Source organism: Miniopterus schreibersii, assembly GCF_964146895.1.
Source record: "Miniopterus schreibersii genome assembly, chromosome: 6".
Lineage (NCBI taxonomy): Eukaryota > Metazoa > Chordata > Mammalia > Chiroptera > Miniopteridae > Miniopterus > Miniopterus schreibersii.
In genome coordinates, this window is record NC_138107.1 from 30,431,961 (window position 1) to 30,455,061 (window position 23,101).

The 23,101-nt window shown below is 36.9% G+C and overlaps 1 protein-coding gene across 2 annotated transcripts in view; it reads right to left on the reverse strand.

The window, feature by feature from the left end:
• The window catches only part of COL9A1 (collagen type IX alpha 1 chain), a 77,629-nt gene that overhangs the window by 32,869 nt on the left and 21,659 nt on the right, over window positions 1–23,101 (reverse strand). For both annotated transcript variants that reach the window (XM_081140766.1, XM_081140767.1), the window contains 19 exons: window positions 23,009–23,083; window positions 22,719–22,754; window positions 22,542–22,604; window positions 16,256–16,309; window positions 15,960–15,995; window positions 14,024–14,047; window positions 13,610–13,663; window positions 12,287–12,340; window positions 11,606–11,638; window positions 10,813–10,869; window positions 9,373–9,426; window positions 6,310–6,363; window positions 5,800–5,853; window positions 2,824–2,877; window positions 1,430–1,483; window positions 1,252–1,305; window positions 1,078–1,131; window positions 587–640; window positions 269–313 (listed from right to left, as the gene is read on the reverse strand). In XM_081140766.1, the coding sequence (XP_080996892.1) occupies window positions 269–313; window positions 587–640; window positions 1,078–1,131; window positions 1,252–1,305; window positions 1,430–1,483; window positions 2,824–2,877; window positions 5,800–5,853; window positions 6,310–6,363; window positions 9,373–9,426; window positions 10,813–10,869; window positions 11,606–11,638; window positions 12,287–12,340; window positions 13,610–13,663; window positions 14,024–14,047; window positions 15,960–15,995; window positions 16,256–16,309; window positions 22,542–22,604; window positions 22,719–22,754; window positions 23,009–23,083 (963 nt within the window). The remainder of the gene's footprint in view (window positions 1–268; window positions 314–586; window positions 641–1,077; window positions 1,132–1,251; window positions 1,306–1,429; window positions 1,484–2,823; window positions 2,878–5,799; window positions 5,854–6,309; window positions 6,364–9,372; window positions 9,427–10,812; window positions 10,870–11,605; window positions 11,639–12,286; window positions 12,341–13,609; window positions 13,664–14,023; window positions 14,048–15,959; window positions 15,996–16,255; window positions 16,310–22,541; window positions 22,605–22,718; window positions 22,755–23,008; window positions 23,084–23,101) is intronic.

Sequence of the window (23,101 nt, forward strand, 5' to 3'; positions counted from 1 at the left end):
TGGTTAAAAACACTAAAACTTTTTCTGTTTTACTGGTAAAAGATGAAACTGTCAAGAGGAAATCTGAGCAGCAACACTCTGTCAAAGTATTCTTTCTGCAGCTGGGAAAGAGAGTAGCATTTGAAGACTTAAAACCTTTTTTATTTCTCCTTAGGATCAAATATAAAATAAAAGGCAGTTTATAAATATTAAAAATGATAACTAAATATATTGATAAAATAATAAAGAAATTAAGAAAAGTATTAATTTAAAAGTCTCATTCTTTTACCTTTTCACCAGCAATACCCTTTGCACCAGGAATTCCAGGCACCCCCTAAAAGAATGCACACAGAACAGAATAGGTTTAATCACTAAAGAGAGAAGAGGGATGCTAAATATAAAATGAAAGCTTAGTATATTATTAGAGAAATAACTAGCTACTCAGAGAAAAAGTACAAAACTGTAATGTAAAAATGTAAATTAAAGCATAATTTTTCCCCAGGACTTATCAAATTACTTAACATGTTTCTCCTCAAAATTCATATCTACATATATAAATCAATATATGTATATAAACCAATAAGCATATTAAGAATTAAGTACTCACAGGTAATCCCTGCAATCCTGCATCACCAGGAGGCCCAGGTTTCCCTGGGTCACCCTGAAAAAGAAAGTTTTTATCGCATCTTTGAACCTGTATGAACTGCTGTATTTTTTTTAAGAAAAGGAAGGACACAGGGCTTCTAAGTAAAAGGATTATCCCTACAGCTGACCTTACATGCACTTTTATAATATGACCCAGTTAAGGGAGGGGGTTGAGGTGGGATAGGACTTAGGATATAAATGCAATCAAAATACACAATTTCCTTCAGCCTACTTTCACCAATGGGACAATTTTACTGAGTTCCTGAAACCAAGTAAACAGGCATACTATTTTATTAAGCATTTTGAGTTAACACTTGATTAAAAAATTAAAAGGAGGAAGAAAGTCAAAACCAGCTAAATAAATTTCCCAGTAATGTAGCAATGGAAATGCTATGCTTGGTCGGCCAGGGCAGAGATGGCCCCATTCACTCTTGGACTAAATCACACAGCTACCTTTGTTCCAGGCATTCCAGGTATCCCGTCGCGGCCATCCACACCTGGCAAGCCCTAAAGATACACAGAGAAACACACTGTCTCTTAGAAACAGTCATGTTCTTCTTTCCTTCATTATTTTCTAAAGTTTTGTTACAAGTTAACAATCACTTTGAAAAATTGCTGAAGACATACCGTGTCTCCTTTGGGCCCAGGGAGGCCAGGAATTCCTCTAGAACCTTGAGCCCCCTGCAGGGCAGAAGGGAAAGGATAGACAAGATGTGCTCAATTATCACAATACTTAGGAAATGCAAAGAGCAGATGACACTGAAAAGCATGATGCCTGCAGTGATGAACACTAATTTGAACTCACTCTGTCTCCCTTGGGACCTGCTTCTCCTGGAGGTCCTCGCTGTCCTTGATCACCCTGTATGAAAATAAAATTTTGTTACTATAAGCAAAAGTTGGTTATTGGTAGACTTTTGAAATTATAAGAAACCATCATATTACCTTACTATTGCTTTCATCCCAATGGCTTTGCTCTATTATGGATGCCTAGCTCAAGAAATCTTTTTATAAATATTATGTCATAAAAAATTATTTTTCATAGGGATCATTGATATTTACTTGTCTTTTACTTTCATTTTAAATGCATATGCTTCTGTGCTTTTGGATGTATAGATATAATAAAATTAAGGTCCATACTGCAAGTAACTTTGACATTTGTAACTATGTGTACATCAGCTACTCCCCTTGACTGTCATGGTGGGCTGAGGTTTGGATTAGTTACCAACCTTTTCTCTGTATTATTTAATTCCCGTTAATAATAGTGATTTCTTTCAAAATTATCAAGTTAATGTTATATATTTTATAGGTGGCAACAGATGAGAGGATGTGCCTTCCTAAAATACAGCTTTTGTAGAATTGTTTACCTACTCTAGAACCTCAAATGGCTTCCTATTGCTACTGGATCAGTTCCTATTGCTAAGATTGGCATTAAACACTCTCCACAATAGTTATGCTTTATCTATTCAATTTCATCTTCCCAACAGAAACTTTCCACTCCAGACAGTGGCAGCCTCTGAGACAGCACCCCTGTTCACTAACAGTGATTCTTCTCACTTGTGCTCTGCTGCTTTCCAGGCCAACGTTCCTCTAAGGTCATCTTGCTTGGATTACTTTTACCATGTGCTCTAGTGCTTGACCTTACAATGTATAGTTTAGTTAGACTCTATCTTTCTCACTGAACCATAGGACCTTGATAGTTGGAAATTCTATTTTACTTATCCCGTTTCTACTTTCTGTGTGGTATAGGTTATCATTAATGAATGGACTTTTTATTTGCTTCCAGAAAGGGTGCGAGGCAGCCTACAATGATGACGTGTATCTATGGAAGTCAAAATATGGAATAATGAGATTAGAAATCCTAAATAAAAGGATAGAACTTGACATGAGATAGTTACCGTAATTCTAAGCATCCTGACAACCAATACAAACGGAAAGCACAGCAAACATAAAAACTTAACAATGTGACTTCACCCATGAGAAAAATAAACCTATCTCAACCCAAGAAAGAGATGCTTGTCTTAATTAAGAATATTTTAAATAAATATGAAAGCTACTGCCCATTTTTCCACTTTAATTATTCACATGTAAAAGACACTTGCAGAAACACATGCATAAAGCAAAAAATTTATCATTGATCATTGCTAAAAAAAAAAAAAATTTAAATCCATCATCAAGTCTTGTAAAAGGAAAACTACTTACTGGTGCACCCGGAATACCTCGAGGCCCAGGCTCTCCATCAAAGCCCCGAGCACCCTGCAAGAAAACAAGATGAAGAAATGAAAATGAGATCAGGCATGTATGTTAAAGGGCACATCAGTCTTCCTAAAGAACTTTAATAGCCACATAAAATGGAAGTTTGTGTGTAATATATACTCTGTTCATCAGTGAACCCCAAGAAGTAGTTAATATGACACTGAAATATGAAAGTCCTGGTTTATAACTTCTCATCCCACCAAAAGTACTTACACCAAAACTTTGATAGCACTCTGGCTATTTTAAGTTAACACTGCACCCATTCTTGATTGCTGACTTGAATAAAAAACACTGGCCCCTACTTAGATAACTTGGCAAATCTATTAGAAAATGTTTAGTAGTCTCCCTCCAGGACTCTCAGGATCCCTGTGGGGATTCATTAATGGTGAAGACCAAGGAGCCACCCAAAAAAATAGCTGCCATGAACTCTGCCGCTGCTAGAGCTGTGGGAGGGATGTCTGGGACTCTGGGTTTCCATCAACAAAGAAGAATCGTTAAGTCCAGCCATGTGATTCAGAGGAATGAATTATAAGAAAGATTTGAGCAGCCCCTCTGCCATCCTGGATAGACATTAGGTTCAGTATGCATAAAGCAACTGCTCTATTTTCTCAACAACAGACTCATCCTACCAAGTGATGGATGGCATAAGAACTACGAAGCTTTAAAATTCTAATATCTTGAAATTACCTCTGACTTGGTTATGTATTATATATATATATGTGTATATATATATATATATATATAAAATCTCATCATTTTCATTAAAAAATCAAAATGTGATTTTAAAACAAAAATATGCTGTGTTTAAGTGCTCTCTACCTATGCTGCATGACAAAACACAGTCCCCTTCTTTCAATCTTTTTCTCTCCCACTAAGTGAATGAGAAGGCAGAAAGGAGACTGAAATGAACAGGCCATCTCCTAATGAACAGGGTTGAGATGGGGAGACGGTAAAATAAATGAAAAACAGTCAAAAGAGTATTGAATAGATGTCAGGCCAAGAAAACCAGGTGGACAGTGTCTGTAGTAAGAATAAAAAATTAGAAAACCTGTGATAGAAGTTTCAGACATAGGTAGAATCAAAGAAAGAAAACCACAGAGAAAACACCACAGAGCCTTGAAATTCTTTGATCCCTAAAAACTAGAACAGAGTGGTAGGCATTCTACATTCACCAGGGAAGAAGGGGTTTGGAAGACCTGAGAAAGACCTTGAATTCATCATTCATCCTGCGTGTGAGAGCGACACCCAGCCTTTGCATTATAGAAACGGCTTTGATGAGCTTTCTCTCTCATGTTGTTCAGCGAGAGCTCAGACCCAAACTGCTGTTACTAGGTAACCACTCCCTGGGTTTGAGTTCACGATAAGAGCTTTTTATTTTTTTTTAATTCATAGTAACTTGACAGAAATCAGAGGGAATGAGAAATTTTGAAAAATACCGAGTAGCAAAATACCTCAAATAAAAAGCATATCAAGATCAGTAATGGGTTTCAAAGTGAGGGATCACATATATTAGGCATGATTTAAATCCAGAAAAAGCAAAGGCCTGCATACCAGCAATTTTAAAATAAATGACATTATTTAATAACAGAAAAAATACTCACAGAATATTACTTAAGGTAACATGAATATAGAAATCTAAAATACGTTGTTTTTTTAAGTACAGTGTTTTTAGAGAAGAGGAACTGGAAGAGGAAAGCTGGCAGAGTGAGAACACCTAGAAGAGACAAAGGCTGAAAAAAATTAAATTGAAGAAATTATTCACAAAATCATTCTTTTACTACACAAGAAATGTGCATCTCTTTTTTTAAAAAAATATTCAGCTTCATTTATTGAGTAAATTATTCTTGTTTAGCTGCTAATAAAAGGCCATGTGCTTCAGAGTGGAATGGCACAAATGAGCCGTTAGCCACAGGCATTCTAAAGAGAATGGAGCGAGAGGCACAAGTGGTGGTAGGCAGAAGGGCTTTTGTGTGTTTTTTCGGGAGCCTGCAAATTAGGTTTCCTAACATACTTTCTAAGAAGTAGTGACCATTTTCTTAGAGTCTGGTAAAGAAGCTAGACACACACCCTCTGCACACACACACATGCACACATATGGAGCAAGAAAAACACTTCTGGGCACATCATGAACTTTCAGGTCCCCGATGTTTTTGCTGATGACATTCACTCAGCCAAGCATTCCCTGGCCTCTGGCCTCCACCAGCAGCAACAGCTCATCTTTCTAATGCCAACTCCTTCCTGAGCCTTCCCAGTTCCCCCATCAAGATTAGCCATTCGGTCCACAGGCCCTCACACCACTTACCCTCAAGCCGATGCCTCTCTAGTCTGCACTGTCATTAGCTGTTTTCTCCCAGTAAATAACAAACTTGCAGGTGTCCTTTTGCCTCTTTGAACGTCCCCAGCATCTGGCAGAGCACCTTGTGGTGAAAATGCCAGGAGAATCGGGACTCCGAGGCCAGGCCAGGAACAGGTTGGTGAACTCCGGCCACAAGTGTATGAGCCCTGCCAAGGGCAGAGCTCAGCAATCAGCTTGGCAGGACAGCCACTGATGGCCCTGGTGTCTTTGAGGGTGTCCTGCCTTCTCTCACCTCTCCCTTTCCACCTTCCCCTGTCTTAGCCTTGCTCTCCAGCTACTGCGTCAGTGCTCTCAGTGTTAACTATTGATGATGATAAAGAGATAAAATATAACAGCCTTGCTTATTACTATTTACCTATTTAAAATATATAATACATGACAAGTGTTACGCATACTACTCATTTCTACAGGCTATGTTTATAACAGAAATGCGGGACCCTAACCAAACATCTACAAAGCACAGGATATAAAATAAAAAATGATGTTGCTGAAGATAAGAAGATACTTTTAAATGGCCAAAAATTTACACATTTATATATTTTTATATTATATCATCATCATCTTACTTTTTCTCCCTTCTCCCCAACTATGCCGGTGATACCTCTCAATCCTTGAGAGCCCTGGAAATGTAAAACAGAAAAATGAATTATTGTTGTTCAAGCACATACTCATTTAGCTCATCACAAAAACTGATTTGGAAGAAGGATGTTATCATAACCTAAGGTTAACATTAACAAATCGTGGCATTATATAGATGAACTTCTCTAGTTTAGAAAGAAAAATCCAAGGAGAATTCTTCTGATGATAAATCCTTTTTTAAAATTCTGAAGACTAAAAACAAACCTGGAGTTAGAACAATTACTGATGACAAAAAAAGTATCACTAGCATAAAAGAATTATGGTAACATATATAACTTAGCTTTAACTCGTATACAGAATACACTGCCATTCCCACCTCCTTACATGTAACATCATTGTGATTTTAGATCTTGGAATAATTTTTCCTCCCCAATGTATGCCATCAAAGGCAATTAAGTTCCCAAGCTAACCCACAAAATATTTTTAAAATACTTTACTGGAGGTCCTTGAGCTCCAACTTCTCCTGGTTCTCCCTGGTCACCTTCTTCACCCTAAAAAGCAACAGAAGGGCACACTTACTATTATTCTAGCAAATGGACATAGAAATAGGCTTGATCTAAATCAGCACATTTTAAATTTATTTGGTATCCCCTGAATTACTCTAATATACCTTAAAAATTATTTTACATGAGCAATCCATATTAACTGTAGAACATTCAGAAAATACAGAAAAGTATACAAATAAAGCCACCTATAAATAGCAGTAACATTTTAGATGCTTTTCAAAAGAAAGGGCGACAGGAGGGAAGCAGACAGAGCAGGGGAGAGAGACAGAGACAGAGAGAGAGAGAGACAGAGAGAGGGAGAATATGTATGCATATATGTTCAAGTGTGTGTGTTGGGATATTATTGGAAAAATAAGATCATACTACGCAAACAAAAGGAAATACAGTACAGAAAATTTAACGGAAGTATTAACATAGAAAATTTGGACATATAATGCAAAGAACTAGTATATGCCTAAATCACTTATACTTGATTTTTGAATGAATTATGAGAGTCATACATAATTTTACTCTTTTTAGTCTTTTTAGTCTCATTGTTGTTTTAAGCTTATATTCCATAAGAACATATGATTGACAGTGGGGAGAAGTGGTCCCAATGGGAAAGCCGGTGAATTAGCTGGTTCATGGAGTGGATAATCAACAGATGGGTATAATTAAATGCTACTTGTATTTCCCTAACTAACTACAAAAACTACAGTGATTGATATGTCCATTCGTAAGTTTTCATTAGCAGAGTTTGGGATATTTTCCATAGACTGTTAATAAACCTCAGAGTAGTGTAGTTGATTTAAATATTTCACCAGCAGATAAATAACTAATCAATAAGCACAAAGTTTAATGGCAAATTTAGTAGAAATTTAACATCATTTTACTAAAAGATTTTTGACTATTCATTCCTATATTCATAAACAGTTTTAAAGATCTTTAACTAACTTATTGAGTAAATTCAAGGCAGAATCATGAATCTAAATGTAAACTTCAGGCCCCTAGTCCCTTAATTCTCCATCATTCTGCTCTCAGTTTACAGTTCTGTGCATCTATTAACCTTTTTGAGGTTCATTCTTCAATGAGCAATTGTCATTCTATTTTCATATGTCAATTTTCAAAGACTGAAAACTGAAAGTTTTAAGTGACACAAACATGTATAAATTAAAGGAGTCTTCAACAATTTCCAATGAAAATTTTGGTTAATTATCTCACACCAAAATAATTTGCAGTTTCCTCACTGAAGACCAAACCAAATCTGAGAGTCCAGATAACTAACTTGTATAGGTATCAACAATACTGGTTTTGTGGGGTGAGTGGAAAGATACCCTGATTGACAGCTCCGTTGTCAAGTCCCATAGGACTGGGGATTAGAACTTTCCCATAGAAAAGGGGGTCACCAAAAGAAGAAGAGATGCATGGCATCAAAATAAGAGAGGTCTATATCTGCTTTACTGTATTACCTTATGAATATCTTTTGGAACAATTTAATATTCTTAAACACCTCTTTTTTTTGTGGTTAAATAATATTCTATTATGTGGATATGCCAGTCCTCATGACTGGACATATTTTTTCACTTCTGTGCCCCTAGCAGTTAGAATAAACCCTGGCACATAGCAAGTACTTAATAAATATTTGTTGAAATTTTTAAATTATGAATTTTAAAATTCAGTGGAGAAATAGGATTGAGGAAAAATTTTCCAGAGTACTCTTTTTTTTCTGTTTTCTCCAATTAGACATTAAGAACACAGCTGTTATGGTCTAGGTAAATAAAATACCTTAATTAATCAAAGCCTAAGTAATAAAAAAATTTTAAAAATAAGTGTCCAAACTGTAATAAGGTACTGAAAATTGGTCTATTTATCCTGATTACCTGAGGTTGTTCAACAGACTGTTTTTTGCTAAGGAGTTCAAGGATATTAATACCTGAAGATATTAATAAATTGACTCTCTATCTCTTAACATCCAAAAAACAAATCTTCTGCCATTACTTAATAAAAATATAGAAGGACATATTCAGTAAAGTCTAGAGGACCTGCATTAATAAAAACAGTTTGACTTTGGTAAATATTATAGAACAGGGACAAAAATTCTACTATAGAGGAAGTCAAATTCTTTGACACTTAAAAGAGATTTACACTAGTAGATAAAAAAGGGCAAATAAGACACTTTGCTTTAAATTTCAGCCTCAGGTTTTTTGGGAGTTCTTTTGCTTTTTTTTGTTGTTTTTTAAGTATGTCTCTATTGATTTCAGAGAGAGGAAGGGAGAGGGAGAGAGAGAGATAGAAACATCAATAATGAGAGAGTCATTGATTGGCTGCCTCCTGCACATTCCCCACCAGGGGTTGAGCCTGCAACCCGGGCATGTGCCCTGACAGGGAATCAAACCTCGATCTCCCGGATCATAGATCAATGCTCAACTGCTGAGCCATACCGGCCAGGCTCAGTCTTAGTTTTGCTCCAAGGCATGCCAGCCCCAATGCAAGTTGTGCTGTGGATTCCTATTGCTAACTTTCACATGAGTCAAAATCTGAGTTCTAGTAAAATAAAGTCAAAAACAGAGAGATAAATTATTGCAGATAACTTAAGATGAGAGACTATCAGCCATTTACCAACTTCTCCGTTTGATAGTCTCAGCAACACTTGTCATAAAATTTTACACTTGTCATAAAATGTTGTTTAGTGGAGTGCAAAAACTAGCTGAATAACGTTTGACTATTAAAAACATCAAGAAAAAAAGCTGAGTGTGATTGATTTGAACAAGAAAGCAAGGGGTAGCAATACAGGAAAGAATTAAAAGTATGGTGCTTTATTTTTTGTAACTGAACATTAGAATATTATGTTTAGCCAGATTATTGATGCATCCACCGAGAACTTGTCAATTATCATTTGAAAAGAAAAGGTAAATATCATGTTTTATCATTCCTTATAATTTCTTATAATAAAATGATCACTACCTCCTAAACCTCCTAATCACAATTTACCCATGAAATACTCATTTTCCTTACCTTGTGACCTTGTCTTCCAGGTTCACCAATTTCTCCTTTAGCCCCTTTATGACCCTAACAAATGCAAAAATAAATAAATAAATAGAAAGACAAATAAACCAATAAAAGAATATTTGGCACAGAGAGTGGTAAGAAGGCCCATAAAGTGACCTTGCTTCCCCAAATCTGTGTCAATGTGCTGCTAAGGAAAAGGTTGTGTGACTACCTTAAGTGACCTTAGTAATTCCATATGTCTTACATGACTGCTACAAATGGTAAATATCAGTCTTAGTTAATAAAAAAACACTGTTCTAGAGTAAAAAAAGCTCCATTGCCTGGTTCAGCAACATGGTTCATTGACTATAGGTCCCTAGATCCCTTCATCCCAAACTTCTTCTCACAGTTGTGTTAAGAGCATTGTCTTCCCCAGTAAATTAGTGACAGCTCTGACCCAACTGAGCGGGTGTCCCTGCTCTCTGGAGGCTGCTCTGAATACCCTTCTGCTTTCTCCATACCCATCTCCTTCCTGGAGGAGAAGAAAAGTTGGTGTAGGAAGTGGACCTCCCTAGATGCACAACTTCCTGCTTCTTATACACTATTTTAAATGCAAAAGGAAATCTCTAAAAAGCAGTCGGTGAGGGTTGAATAACATAAGAAAAGATCCCTATCTTTTCTTGTCAGGACACCAGTTCTAAGCATGTATGTGCTTTGGGCAGTCACATGAGGCAAATATGAAATGAACATTCCAACATTAGGTCTATCAGAGCTTTCACGCTCAGAGCCTTTCCTGTTTGTGAGTAATAAGACACCAATCCAAGAAGTTGTGGGAATCCACCAAAACAAAACTTTGAGAAAACCATAATTGGAAAACTAGTGCCTTGGGGCATTTCATATCATAGCAGAACTCCACTGGTCTGACAGTTTCCAAAATCATCTCAGACTCATAGACCAGAGAGAGAAAGCCACTTAATCCTAGCATGTGGTATTTTTTTAATGAAAAATTTGAAGTAATTATAATGGCAGAATGAGAGAAAAACATATTGGGAATGTCCCTTTTCTTGCCTATTTTGCACAGTTTTTCTTTTTTTTAACTAAAAGAGTTTCAAATACATCATGTGCACAATTTCCCCCACCCTCCATAGAAGGCAAACTTCTGAACCTTAATTTGGTGTTTTGAAGTCTCTCAATCCAATATATTTTATTAGTACTTCTTCCCTGAACAACAAAAGCTCTGTATAATCAAACATCTGTGTCTCGGTAAGAAGAGCTGGCAGGGGCACCAGCAGAAATTTCTAGGACTGACTAAGGACCCAGACTAAGCCACAGAATAAGCAAACACAGACTTGCCCAATCCATCAACTGAGGTCCTCACCAGGAAGGCCAGTGCATAAAGGAAAGGCGCTATTTTTTCTATGGATAACACTCACTCTCGAAAATAAAATACTGAAATTATTCTCTTACCCTCATGCCGGGTATGCCTGGATATCCTGAGCGACCTGGCGGACAGGCATTGGGACACTGCCAGAGAGACAGAGACAGAAAGTGCATAAACTAGAGCCTCCACTTTGTGACAAAAGGGTATTTTTTTAGGGATTCCAGCCACAGAACCCCAATGAAATTATATTCATTAAATAACTTGGAACAACATTTTCCTTTTTCTAATATTTCATTTTTAATTAGAAAAGTACAGAGAATATAGCAAGCCTTTCCCTCCATGTATCCACCACCCATATTTAATAAATGTTAATATTTTGCCATACTTATTTCAGATTTAATTTATTTTTAAAAATAAAATGTTTCCAGATAACCTGTTATACCACAACCGGATCCTGTGCCCCCCCTCCACTGGACTAGCTCTCTCCTAAGGTTCACATCCCCTCATTAAATGGGGCAAAATTGAATTTAGTGCAGTTTACCGACATCATTTGAAATTAGCCTATAAGTAAAACAAGTCTCAAAGGGAGTTATTTGACTTCTATCTTTTAAAACTGGGGTGCTCTAGTGAAAAAAAATGCCTTAGTCATAGAGTAAAAAGATTATGGAAAAACAAAGATATTTCTATAATGAAAAGAGGTTACAGTCTGAGTGTATACAAGCCACCAGTCCACTAGAGGTACAGATTGCTCTGCCATCTGAGTAAAGTAAAACACAGACATACAACATATTCCACTGTAATAAGTTTAAAGAGAACTCATCTGAAGATTACACGGTCTCTGACTTAAAACTGTATTTTGTTCAAAGGAAAACATCTTACCAATGGATCTCCATCATGAAAGCCAATAGTTCCCTAAAGTCAGAAAACATTAGAGTTAAGAATATACTGAAATATTTAATTCAAACCTACTAATAATAGAAAGTTCATTGGCCAAAAATATACTAAATATTTGTTCAATAAAATACAAGGAACAAAGAGCAAATAATATGCTAATGTTCTAAAAACTCGTCTCATGGGTGTATATCTTTTGGAGAACCCTAAATTGTAGTAGATTATTTCTTTCAGAGGATTGAAGGGAGATGGAATGAGAGACAAAATAGAAAATATGGGGAACTTGGAATCATAAATTAAAATATGGATTATCTCCTACTTAAACTTCTATTTTTTAATTGCTTACTGTGTAAATCCTCTGTAAAAACTAGTTCACTTGAAAATGTTCTTTCATATTCAAAGTTTTGAGCATTTGAGAATCACAAACATCAAAGGACTTCAAATATAAAGAGTAAGCCATTCCCTGTTAAAACCACCTTTAAAATTATTGTTATTCCTCTACTTTTCTGTCCTAAAAAGAACCATGTTCTGAATGGGTAAAAAAAAGTTGGTAGGTATTTTGAAATATTAGGACAATGACTGAATTAACATGTACTTTCATCTTTGGTTCTTAGGTTTCTTTAATCCTGAATCTCCAATGCAGAGAAATTTAAGCTGCAGATAACTTACACTGGGTCCTGGAGGTCCAGGTGGGCCAGGTGGTCCTCTTTTCCCAGGGTCACCCTAAGTTATTTGAAAATTGTGATACAGTGGTTATATATATTGCAAAACACAGTGCAGAAAACTAGTGAGGCACGAGAGAATGACATTACTAGAAACCCTTACAGAGCTCAGCCATGCATAGGCCTGTCACCAAAATCAATGGGTGGCCCATAATCCAATCAGCTCCACAAGACCAGAAGAATAAAGGAATTCCAATGTCACCAAAGTAATAAAACAACGTAGAGGAAAACTTGGGGGAAAAGCAAAGCCAATTCTCTATAGAATGATTACTTTCTCTATTATGGAAATACTACATATTTTTCTGGCTGATTTGCAGAGGAACTGAACAGACAACACTGCTAGTGTCATCCATCTAAAGGCAGTAAAAGCAGTCTTGCACCCAGCCTGAAGCTGTAAAATGGAAGGTTAATCTCTGCAGTGTCAGACTCTCCCTGGTGCTGGTGACCCATGAGCTATCACTTGGTCTGTAACTGCCCTCTTTTGTAATTGGGACAGAAGATCAAATGTGGCTAAATTCAAACAAGCCATTCAGGGAAAATAGATTCTAATTAGTCTTAATATCCAAAGTTTATTCCTGGTATGTTTTCCTTCTTAATGTTCTACTATAAGAAGTCAAACACATCTTAGATTTAACTTTATAATCATCTCACATTCATTCAATTGTTCAGTAAGTAAATTTGTCAAACAGTAAGCATAAAGGTATATAATATGTGGTTCCTACTCTCAGTAAGTTTACAATGATCTATCCTTCACATAACATCAGTACTTCAACATTTTTGAAATATACATTGACTATTAAAATCAAGCACTTATTATCAACAATTTCTTCTATAAAATCTGGCTCTTTATTGCCTAAAGCTACATTCTGTTAATTTGATTCTAATGTAATGACCTTAGTATAAATACACATGGTAATAATTTTAGCCTACATTTCATGCAGAGTCTAATACAAAAAAACAAAAACTGAAAAACACTGGGCCCCACTACTGAGTCTGTAAAATACAGGTAACACTTCTTGACTTGACCACTAATTCTGGAAATTGGGAGGAAAATTTTAGCTGAAAACTTTGGGAAAATTTTAAAATCACTGTACAAAAACAAGGTAGCATTATTATCTTTGGTCCCCATTAATATTATCAACTGAAATGAAATTCATCTGTTATTTTTTGGAAGTGCAGGGAATAAAAAACAGTATGGGTAATTTGCCTTCCCTAGTAACATCTTTTTTAAAATCAACAAATGTCTATCAAAAGGTGCTGTAATACTCACAATTGGTCCAACACGGCCGAGCTCTCCAGGGAGACCTGCTCCCCCAGGAGGACCCTGAAGTCAACAAATTAAAGGGACATGGTGATTAGTGAATGTTTTATAATCTAGCATAATGATATCCAATGTGATAAACAACTGACTTAGCATTACGTATCTGTGCTAGCTTTGGTTTCCAGTGAAACAGTAACCCATTTGACCAAATTTTAATTACTTAAAGTAAAACCAAAATTTCTTAAGTTAATAAAATATTTTGTTTAGCATAATAGGGGTGCTGTCTTAGTAGCCACCTAAGATCATGTAGGTGGGACACTATAAACACCACTAGTGGAATGTTAGTTGGAGAGTAAGGTTGAGCTCTGAGAAATAGGCCATTTTTATAGACTATGTAAAAATAAATCAAGAGGCAATACTCACAGGGGGTCCAGGAATACCACGGCCCTAAAAGATTAAAATAAAAATTATGATGATATGTGATTTACATTTAGTATAAATACAGACACAGGCCTCAGTTCAAAAATAAGCTATAAACTTTATTACTAAATAAATATGTGATGCTCATTCTAAAGAAAGCAATGGATAAAGAAAACATGGCTCTGCTTCTAAAGGAAGCAGAAGCTTGTGCCAACTCCTCAAACATTCCTCTGATGTCTAAGCTAACCAGTAATATATTTTTCCAAACATTTTCTTTTAGAGCAAATCAAAGTAAAGAAGTTACCCATGTTTGCCCTCAGGAGAACTTACCATCACTCACAAAGAGACATCACAATCTGACAGTTTAAAGAGTTTTTCATTTGTCGTGCTTTATAAGAAACCTACATTAAAAGCAACACAGTATAATGTTTCATAATCTATAACGTGATGTTTGGATGTTCCCCCAGGCAAATATTCAGCTCAGGGAGGTAGGGGATAAAAAGGGGTCCAAACACACACTCTTTGACAGGTAGGACTCTGTTTCCAGACACCAAATCCAGTAGATATTAAAAATAAAACGGTGTCACTCCTGAAATGACCTAGAATGGGATCCTAATTTAATATGCTGAATTTAATTTTCAAACTAGTATTCCCTCTCCCTCTCCTTTAAACTTTATATCTCTTTAGCAATACCGAACTGTGTACAATTAGGGATTGAAACTACGTCATATTCATCCTCCAAGCCTCCATTTCTAGCACAAGACTTAGTGTATAATAAACCCTAACTATATGCTTGTTGAGCTGATAAACTGAAAATCAGCTGCCTAAAATCCCTTATTTTCTCTCTTTGCTTTCCAGGTTCACTTTCCCCCTCACTCCTTGGGGTTCCTCATTGCTCTTTTCTCTCCTACACTGGATTGAACAGCTTTTATTCCCAGCTATCTCTGATACCAGAGTCATGTTAGCTTTTCACTCTAAGACTTTCTTTTCTAAGAAATTCATATATGAAGCATCCAGTGGAATCAAGGTACACCCTCTGATAATGATATTACTATTTCCAATTATTTAGGCAGCCAAAATAAGAAATAATTTCACATGAGCAGTATGTTTAATGATAAGTAGAACTTTTTCAAGGCATTCTTTGAAAAATTGCTCCTACTTGAACATTTTAATATGTGGATCAATTTGGGAAATGTGTTATGCTTGAAAATACCAAAGTAATCAATAAGTTATTTCATTATCAGAAACCTAGGTGATTAATACATTTCACTAAATTTTTTAAAGGCATCACTATAAGATGTTGAGCTCTGAGCTGAGGAAGGCCAGCAAGCCATTCACTTCTAAAAATAGGCCTTAATGGAAGAGTTGACACTTGGTGAAATATGGCAAAGAAAACAGTGCAAATAAAAAACAAGGAGGGAAAATACAAATTAATGACAAAAACAAAAAAGAAATGAAGAGCAAAATCGAAAGGAAAAGCAGCCTGAGGCCTTGTCCTCTTATAAATAGAAATAATACAAATCTGCCAGGTTGTGCAATGTAGGAAAAGACTAGCCAGGAAATTGGGCAGATGATAATATATGATGGCGGGTATTTCATGAGAGAGAAAACCAGCTGTGAAGAAAGCGGTGTGATGCCATGGGCTAAACACTAAATGCTTTGATTTGCTCATGTTATGCAAGAAATGTTTTCTATCAATGAGGGTGGAGGGGGGAGTTTTCTATTGGGAAATACCACCTGCAAACAGACATGTGTATTTTACTGTACATTCAAGTTTCTCTAAAATGTTTCTACTCATACTCAGAATACTTACCATACCAGGTAAGTCATAAATTTCTTTGTAATGTATATTATGTAGAAAACTGCATTTAAAATTTCCACAATGGCAGAATTTTACCTAAAGATAGATTTTCAATTCTGTTGTTTTACATTCACTTACTGGAAATCCGCGAGATCCGGGCACACCAGGTTCTCCCTAAAAATAAAAATAGCTTCATTATACTTAGCTTTTCATAGCATAAATATGTAAATATGCAAACTGCATAAATATTAAAATTACTAAAACACTCCACCTGGGTGTTTTGAATTTAATTTAATTCAGCTAAAACACAATTTTAGTTGAACAGTATATTTCAGCTGCTTCACAATTTATTCATTAGTTGATTTGTGATCATTACAATAAAATTATACTTCAGCATTTAATTAATACCAGCAATTAATATCAGATTAACTTACTTTTTGTCCTCTTGGTCCAACAGATCCAGGGGATCCATCAGGTCCTGTTAATCCCTAGCCAAGCAAGATAATATTAGAACTATTATAGCATTCTTAGTCACACCATTAAGGGGATAATTTCACTTTATTTGTTAATTATGTAAAGAATGGTTACCTATGTATAATACAAATATTTATAAAAATATCTTTCTATATTCTTACTCGAAAGTAATGTTTAACATATCATCTGTTACTTACTTTATATTGATAAATGTCATTGTATTCATAACTTCCTGCTAACTGCATTGTTTATCACAGGGTTCAATAACTTAATGTTGTTGCAATTGTTTTGAAAAAAGGCAATATAACAATTACAGCATTCTAATAGCTAAATCTGATGGAGCAACATGTCTTGGTTCTATGACTTACCCATGTTTTTGTACCTTCTTTACTTCATTTATAAAATAAAAATACTATATGTCTCTATAACTTTCTAATAACGTCTTGAGAGTTAATAAAATGTTTCTTCAATGGGAATTTAAAATAATCAATCTCATTATAACCTTACAGCCACCTAAATAAAGCCCTCTAGCCATCTTCTAGCAATAATTGTTTATTGAAGAACATCAATTTTTAACATTGAAACATTTGAGAGCATGCATGTTTCTACATTATTTTCCTCAATAAATATAGCTATAATTAAGTATATATTTTCATGTGTGCCACTCTGTATATAGAATTTAAGCCAGTTACTATAAAACACATTTATAACTCTCATATTTACTACTAAAACAGTTAGTAAAGCATGTCTCTAAAGCATTCTCATTTTTTGCCAGTACTTATTTTATTATCATTCTCAATATAAAATAGATATTAAAGCATAATAATACTGTGTGTACACTGAATTACCATATTTGGTGAAGATACATTTTTATATTTTTAATTTTCTATTTACTCTTTGACACTTTTAGATGCCATTTGTAATGTAATCTGGAAATTATACCTTGCTAAAGATAAATGTGTATGTGTAACTATATATATGCATATATATGTATATATACAATCTGCATGATTACATAAATATCTTATAAAACCTATCTATTATTAAGATTTTGAAAAAAACTCAAATAATATTAATCGAGGGAAGGATTTCTTGAAATTATGAAAACACTACTTGAAAATGGATCATCAAAATCTATATTTAATCTGTCATAATCTGCATAATTATCAATAAAATGCTTTCATATAACTTATATAGAAAACTAGTTCACTGGTCACTATTTTTACATTTCTCTACATCAATTAATTTCCCTCATAACTCCATAGAGTGAATAAAAGGAAGTAGAAAAAAATGAGTTGAAAATGTTAATCACTGGGAGTCTGTCAATGAAGAAAATTACGAAAACCATGCAAAATAATTTTTGACAGCCTGTCTCTAATGTTCAATCGCCCTAGCCTAAGTTATCTATAGATAACACTATAATTTAGGAATAAGCTCCAACATCTTAGCTGCTGAGCACCTATGGTAGTGAAACGTTGGCTTTTGTGTTTCAGCAAACAAACCACACATCCAGGAACACTCTCTGGAAGCATACATGGTGATTAGATTTTCTAAACCTCAGGGCATGTTGGACTAATAGACCCTCTAGTTCCCACTCTATGTATGTGTCCTCCAATACCAATTCAGGAAAATTCCCACATTCAGCCCACTAACCATCTTCAATCTGTGACTTAAATCACTGACAAGATTAGAGGACAGAGGCTCCTATTTATGGTAGAATCCCAGCTGCACAATAATAAAGTAGAGCCAAGTAAAGGGTTGGATAACCTGGAGGCTGCTTCCAGGTCACTTCTTATTTAGCATCTTCCATAGGACATGATAAAGATGTCTATCCTTAGGAAGTTCTTTGAATTAAATTGAAATTCTGGTGTCAGATACTACAGTGAACTCTCTTATGAAATAGCTATGTAGGAAAGCATAATGAGCTGTAATTGAAATTTTTAAAAATTTTTTTAAAAAACCTCCTTGAGGCCAAAGGCTATATGTCCATTCATTCCTAGCACATTGCTCTGAGCATCTAATATACACTTAATACCTGACTATGGAATGAAATTAATTTAGGTGGAAGGATATTATACTTGTTCGGTGGAGGGATATTACACTTGTCCCTCCACATTATCTTTCTTTTTGGTTCAAATCCTAGCTCTGCCACTTACTAGCTTTGCAACATTCACAAAAACATTCACAAGTTACATAACTGTATAGTGCCTCAGTTTCCTAATTTGTAAAATAGCTGTAATAATAATAATATCTACTTCATATGGCAACTTTGAAGATTAAATGGGATATTACACACAAAGTGCTTACAATAGTGCCTGGCAGAGTGGTCCCCAAATAAATGTTAGCTATTCCTAATACCATCTTATTATTATCATTATTATATAGTCAGCACTGTTCGAGATGCTCTGAAGAGTTCACATGAAGTGTAAGATGTTCTCTGGGAGCTTACAACTTCGTTCAGAAAGGGTTCTGCAAGTAAACAAATCTAGGTATTAACCACAGGCATTGTACTCTGCAGACCCTTCACATTTCTTCGGTCCCTTACTATTTCTACTTATACAGACAGACCTTTCAGAATCGTTTCTTAATAACTCACTATACTAGTCATGTAACATCTGCCAGGGATAACAGTTGTATACATCCAGAGGATATTGTAACCTCTTTCCTATAAAAGGGGGCATGGTTTAACTATAATTCCTATAATTAATTCTAATTCTTCTTCCTATCTTAGATGGATGCTGTAAGAATAAATAAAATACTGTTTTAGAGGGCTCACTGAGCACGTGACAGCAAATAGTGCCTATAAGAATGTCTCTATTGATATTATTGATGATAGTAACACAGTTGTCCATTGGGCACAAACTCTGACTTCCCTATATATAATTTTACATGTATACAAAGGAAAAGAACTTAAAGCAGGAAGAAAAGATTATGTATATTTCCCCCTATTAACATTTACACACACATACACATGCACACACACAATTTTAATTTGCAATAATTCTTACTTATCAAAAAATAAAAGAGGAAAATATTACTAGAGGTAGAAAGAATTGCTTTTATATAAATGTTTATGATGATAAAGTTCTATATAGGATATTGAAATTGACTGTGTTCTTTTTTTTTTTTTTTTTTTCAGAGAGAGGACAGGAGAGGGAGAGAGAGAGATAGAAACATCAATGATGAGAGAGTCATTGATCAAGCCCGCAACCCGGGCATGTGCCTCGACCAAGAATCGAACCCCAATCGACTGGATCCTAGGTCGACTCTCAACTGCTGAGCCACGCCCTGCCGGGCTAAGTTGACTATGTTCTGAACTTTCACACTGCTGTTTGTCAGGGAACACAGGGAACACCAGCCCACAGTCTAATTTCCTCCAGCATTCCAACGACTCAGGTCTGGAAACTCAAGACATAATTCTATAAGCATAGCTGCGACGACTATTTTTTCTATCAAAAATCCACTTAACTTAGGATAATTACCTTTAAACCATGTTCCTTTCAAATTCTTCCAAACATCATCTGGTAATGTTAACATTACCAAAAATACAGCTTTGCAGTGAACCAAAGAGCAGAAGACAAAGAGATTGGAGTTTAAGGTCCTACAACTACACTCAGGTTCACCTATCAAGAAAAGATTATTGAAGCTCTTCTACTTCTATTGTCCAGGGACAGACAGCAAACTCTGATCTAGTTACTGATATTTCCCTATTTATTCTCAATGTCTATTCTGAATTTAGAGTAAAAGATTTGTTTAAAATGTCAAATGAGCCAAAGGGTGGAGTAAGAGAACTTTTCAGCTATGAATTTTCGAAGTCCCATATGGCTCCATTTCAAAAATTGGTGAATATGAACCATAGAAATATTTATAAAGAATTAGGAAATATCAATTATAAATTATTTTTATTACCCATTGAATTATCCGTATCATTTTTCTTGATTAGTAATTCAGATACTAAAAATTCACTATTACTCTTTTTCTTCCTATTTTTGTTGTAAGGTTAAAGGAAATAATGTTTGTAAGGGTGCTTGAGAGAAAAGTTATTCTACACAAATGCAAATTAGCATAGTTAATTTTTTGCTTAGTTCTAGGAAATGCCTAAAATACTGGCACGTACATGGATTTCTTACTTTGTTTCTCTCCTTTTCTCTTTTTCTCTTGCTTCCCTTCTCAGTCCCAAGGAGACTGATTCAATGCCCTCAACAGTTTCTCCCTGAGGATCTTCCAGGATCAAGTTCTATGAAAAGAAATCTTGCATTTTTTAACTTTGGAAATCTGGTTTGTTCTGCACTACAGTACTGCAATTACAGACAAAGAAAAAAATTACTCATAACTGTTATTTACATTGTACTTCTGAAGATTTTTGAAGCACTTTCATTTGTTTATCCAAAATTTCTATTTAAGTGGGGAAATTATAAACCAAAACCAGGTATTGTCTTCATGACTTTATGGAAAAAAGTAAAGAATTTGTTGAGCATGCTACATAAGACTATAAAACTAAGGCACAGATAAGTCTGGTCCTCTGTCAATAGTAGGACAAGACTTCAGGTGCTTCAACCACCACAAAAATTGATGATAATAACAATAATTCAATCACGAAATTGCTTTTCACTCAAAACAAAAATCAGATCCAAGTTTTAAAGAAATGCAGAAATAAATCCAACCTATATTGGGCTACTAGTTTATTTAGTGGTCATATTTATCAGACTATTTTAGTATGTGACTGTTTCAAATCATTCAGCATGTTTTGGTATTGAACAAATATTAATTTGATATTCAATTTGTATTATCCAAATATTAGTCCTTGGGGGCCTCCGGCACTGTCACTTTGCATGCATAGAAAGTTCAAACTAAGTGCTTTGAAATGTAAAACAAAGCGTATCTCCTAAAGCATAAACGCTATTGACAAATACCCTCATTATGATCATCTTGATAAAGAAAGTACATCTTAATAACTGTTGAAATCTTGCTATTTTTCTTTTCTCAAAACGAAGGATCTGTCTTAAACTCTAGTCAAACATTCTTGGAAACTACAATCATAGGCTTTGGAAAAGACATAAAGTGGCAACTTGCAGGATAACTTGGATACACCACTGTGTGTTCTGAGAGCAATGCCTTCTCTTCACTTTGTGTCTCAATCAACCACCAAGTCAAGGACTGGCCTGTACTGGGAACTCAACCAGTATTAGCTGAGTGAGCGGAGAGACAGGAGATGCTGAGGGTCCTGAAGTCATTTCATTCTGAAGAACTATTATTTAGTGTTAAGTGCACCATACACCTCAGTACCCGAGCTTCCTGCAGCTGGGGGAGGGTGGCATGGAGGTGGGTAAATTGGGGAAAGGTTGCTGGCTCCTAACCTTCAAGTCACCTAGCCAGCTTATTTGTGGCAGCGATGCCAGCTAAGAAAACTCCACGGAAAGAGAGGAAACTAGTTTTGAACCTCCTGTTCCCTGTGTGCTGCCCACCTCCCTGCCGCTGCCCACCGCCAGACATCCCACCCACTTCGGCCCTCCCCTCAACCACGGCTTGCTTTTCTGCCCCTTTCCCTGCCCGGGGTTCTTTTTCTGAATTAATCTAGGGAAGAGCAGTAAAAGGACAAGAGCAAAGGCAACTGCTGCGAAGCCCCAGCAGAGACCAGTAGGCGTCCGTCTCCCCCGGCACCCCCTGTGCCCCGAAGCGGGGCTGAGTTCAGGAGGTGAGCAGAGACGGAGCCGTCGGAGGCAGGAGCCGGGTGCCCACTGCTGTTTTCTGAAGGGAGGGAATGCCAGCGCTGAGCAGGCCCCAGAGCATGGAGGTCTGAGGCACCTCCACCCCGCAGGCCCCTCGGCGGGCAGCTGCCGCCTCCGTGCCAGGCACACGCGGGGCCACAGGCCCGTGGCAACCGGGTCCCCCGCCCTCCCCCGCACTGAGCCTCCCCCTTCCTCCCTTCCTCCTCCTTCCTCCCCTGCACACGCGCACGCACACACAAACACACGCACGCACAAACACATGCACACAAACACACGCACGCACAAACACATGCACACAAACACACGCACGCACAAACACACGCACGCACACACAAACACACGCACACACAAACACAAACACACGCACACACAAACAGACGCACGCACACAAAAACGCACACGCACGCACAAACACACACACACACACACATGCACACGCACGCACACATGCACACGCACGCACACGCACACATGCACACGCACGCACATGCCCGCACACGCACACACGCCTACTTACGTCAGCCCCGGGCGTGCCGGGCTTGCCCGAAGCTCCGGGCTTTCCGGGTTCTCCAGCAGGACCCTGAGAGGGGGAGGGGGGGGGAAAAAGGTGCAAAGTTTAGACCCTTGGGCCGCACGTGGCCACACACCACGTCTAAAGAAAGGAAGTGGGGTGCGGACGCGCTGATCAACTTACCGGGGGGCCTGGGGGACCCTTTGGACCTCGGTCACCCTGGAGAGATGGGAGGGGAGGAAGAGCAGTCCATGAGGCGATGGGGACCGCGCTGGGACAGTCCCCAGGCTCCTAAGATTCACCCATGTCCAATCCCGCCTTAGGGTGGGGGGCAACTTACCCTCTCAAAAAAACAAACAAAAGCCAAAAACAAAACAAAACAAACAAACCAGCCAACCCACCCTCGGAGCCACTGAAGAAAGGGTAGGGAAGGGCAGGGCTGGAGGAACAGAAGGGGGGAACCAGACACTTACGTCGATGCCATCGATGCCGGGAACTCCAGGGGGGCCCGGAGGCCCGGGGGGACCCTGCTCGCCTGGGGGACCTCTCTGACAAAAACAGCACAC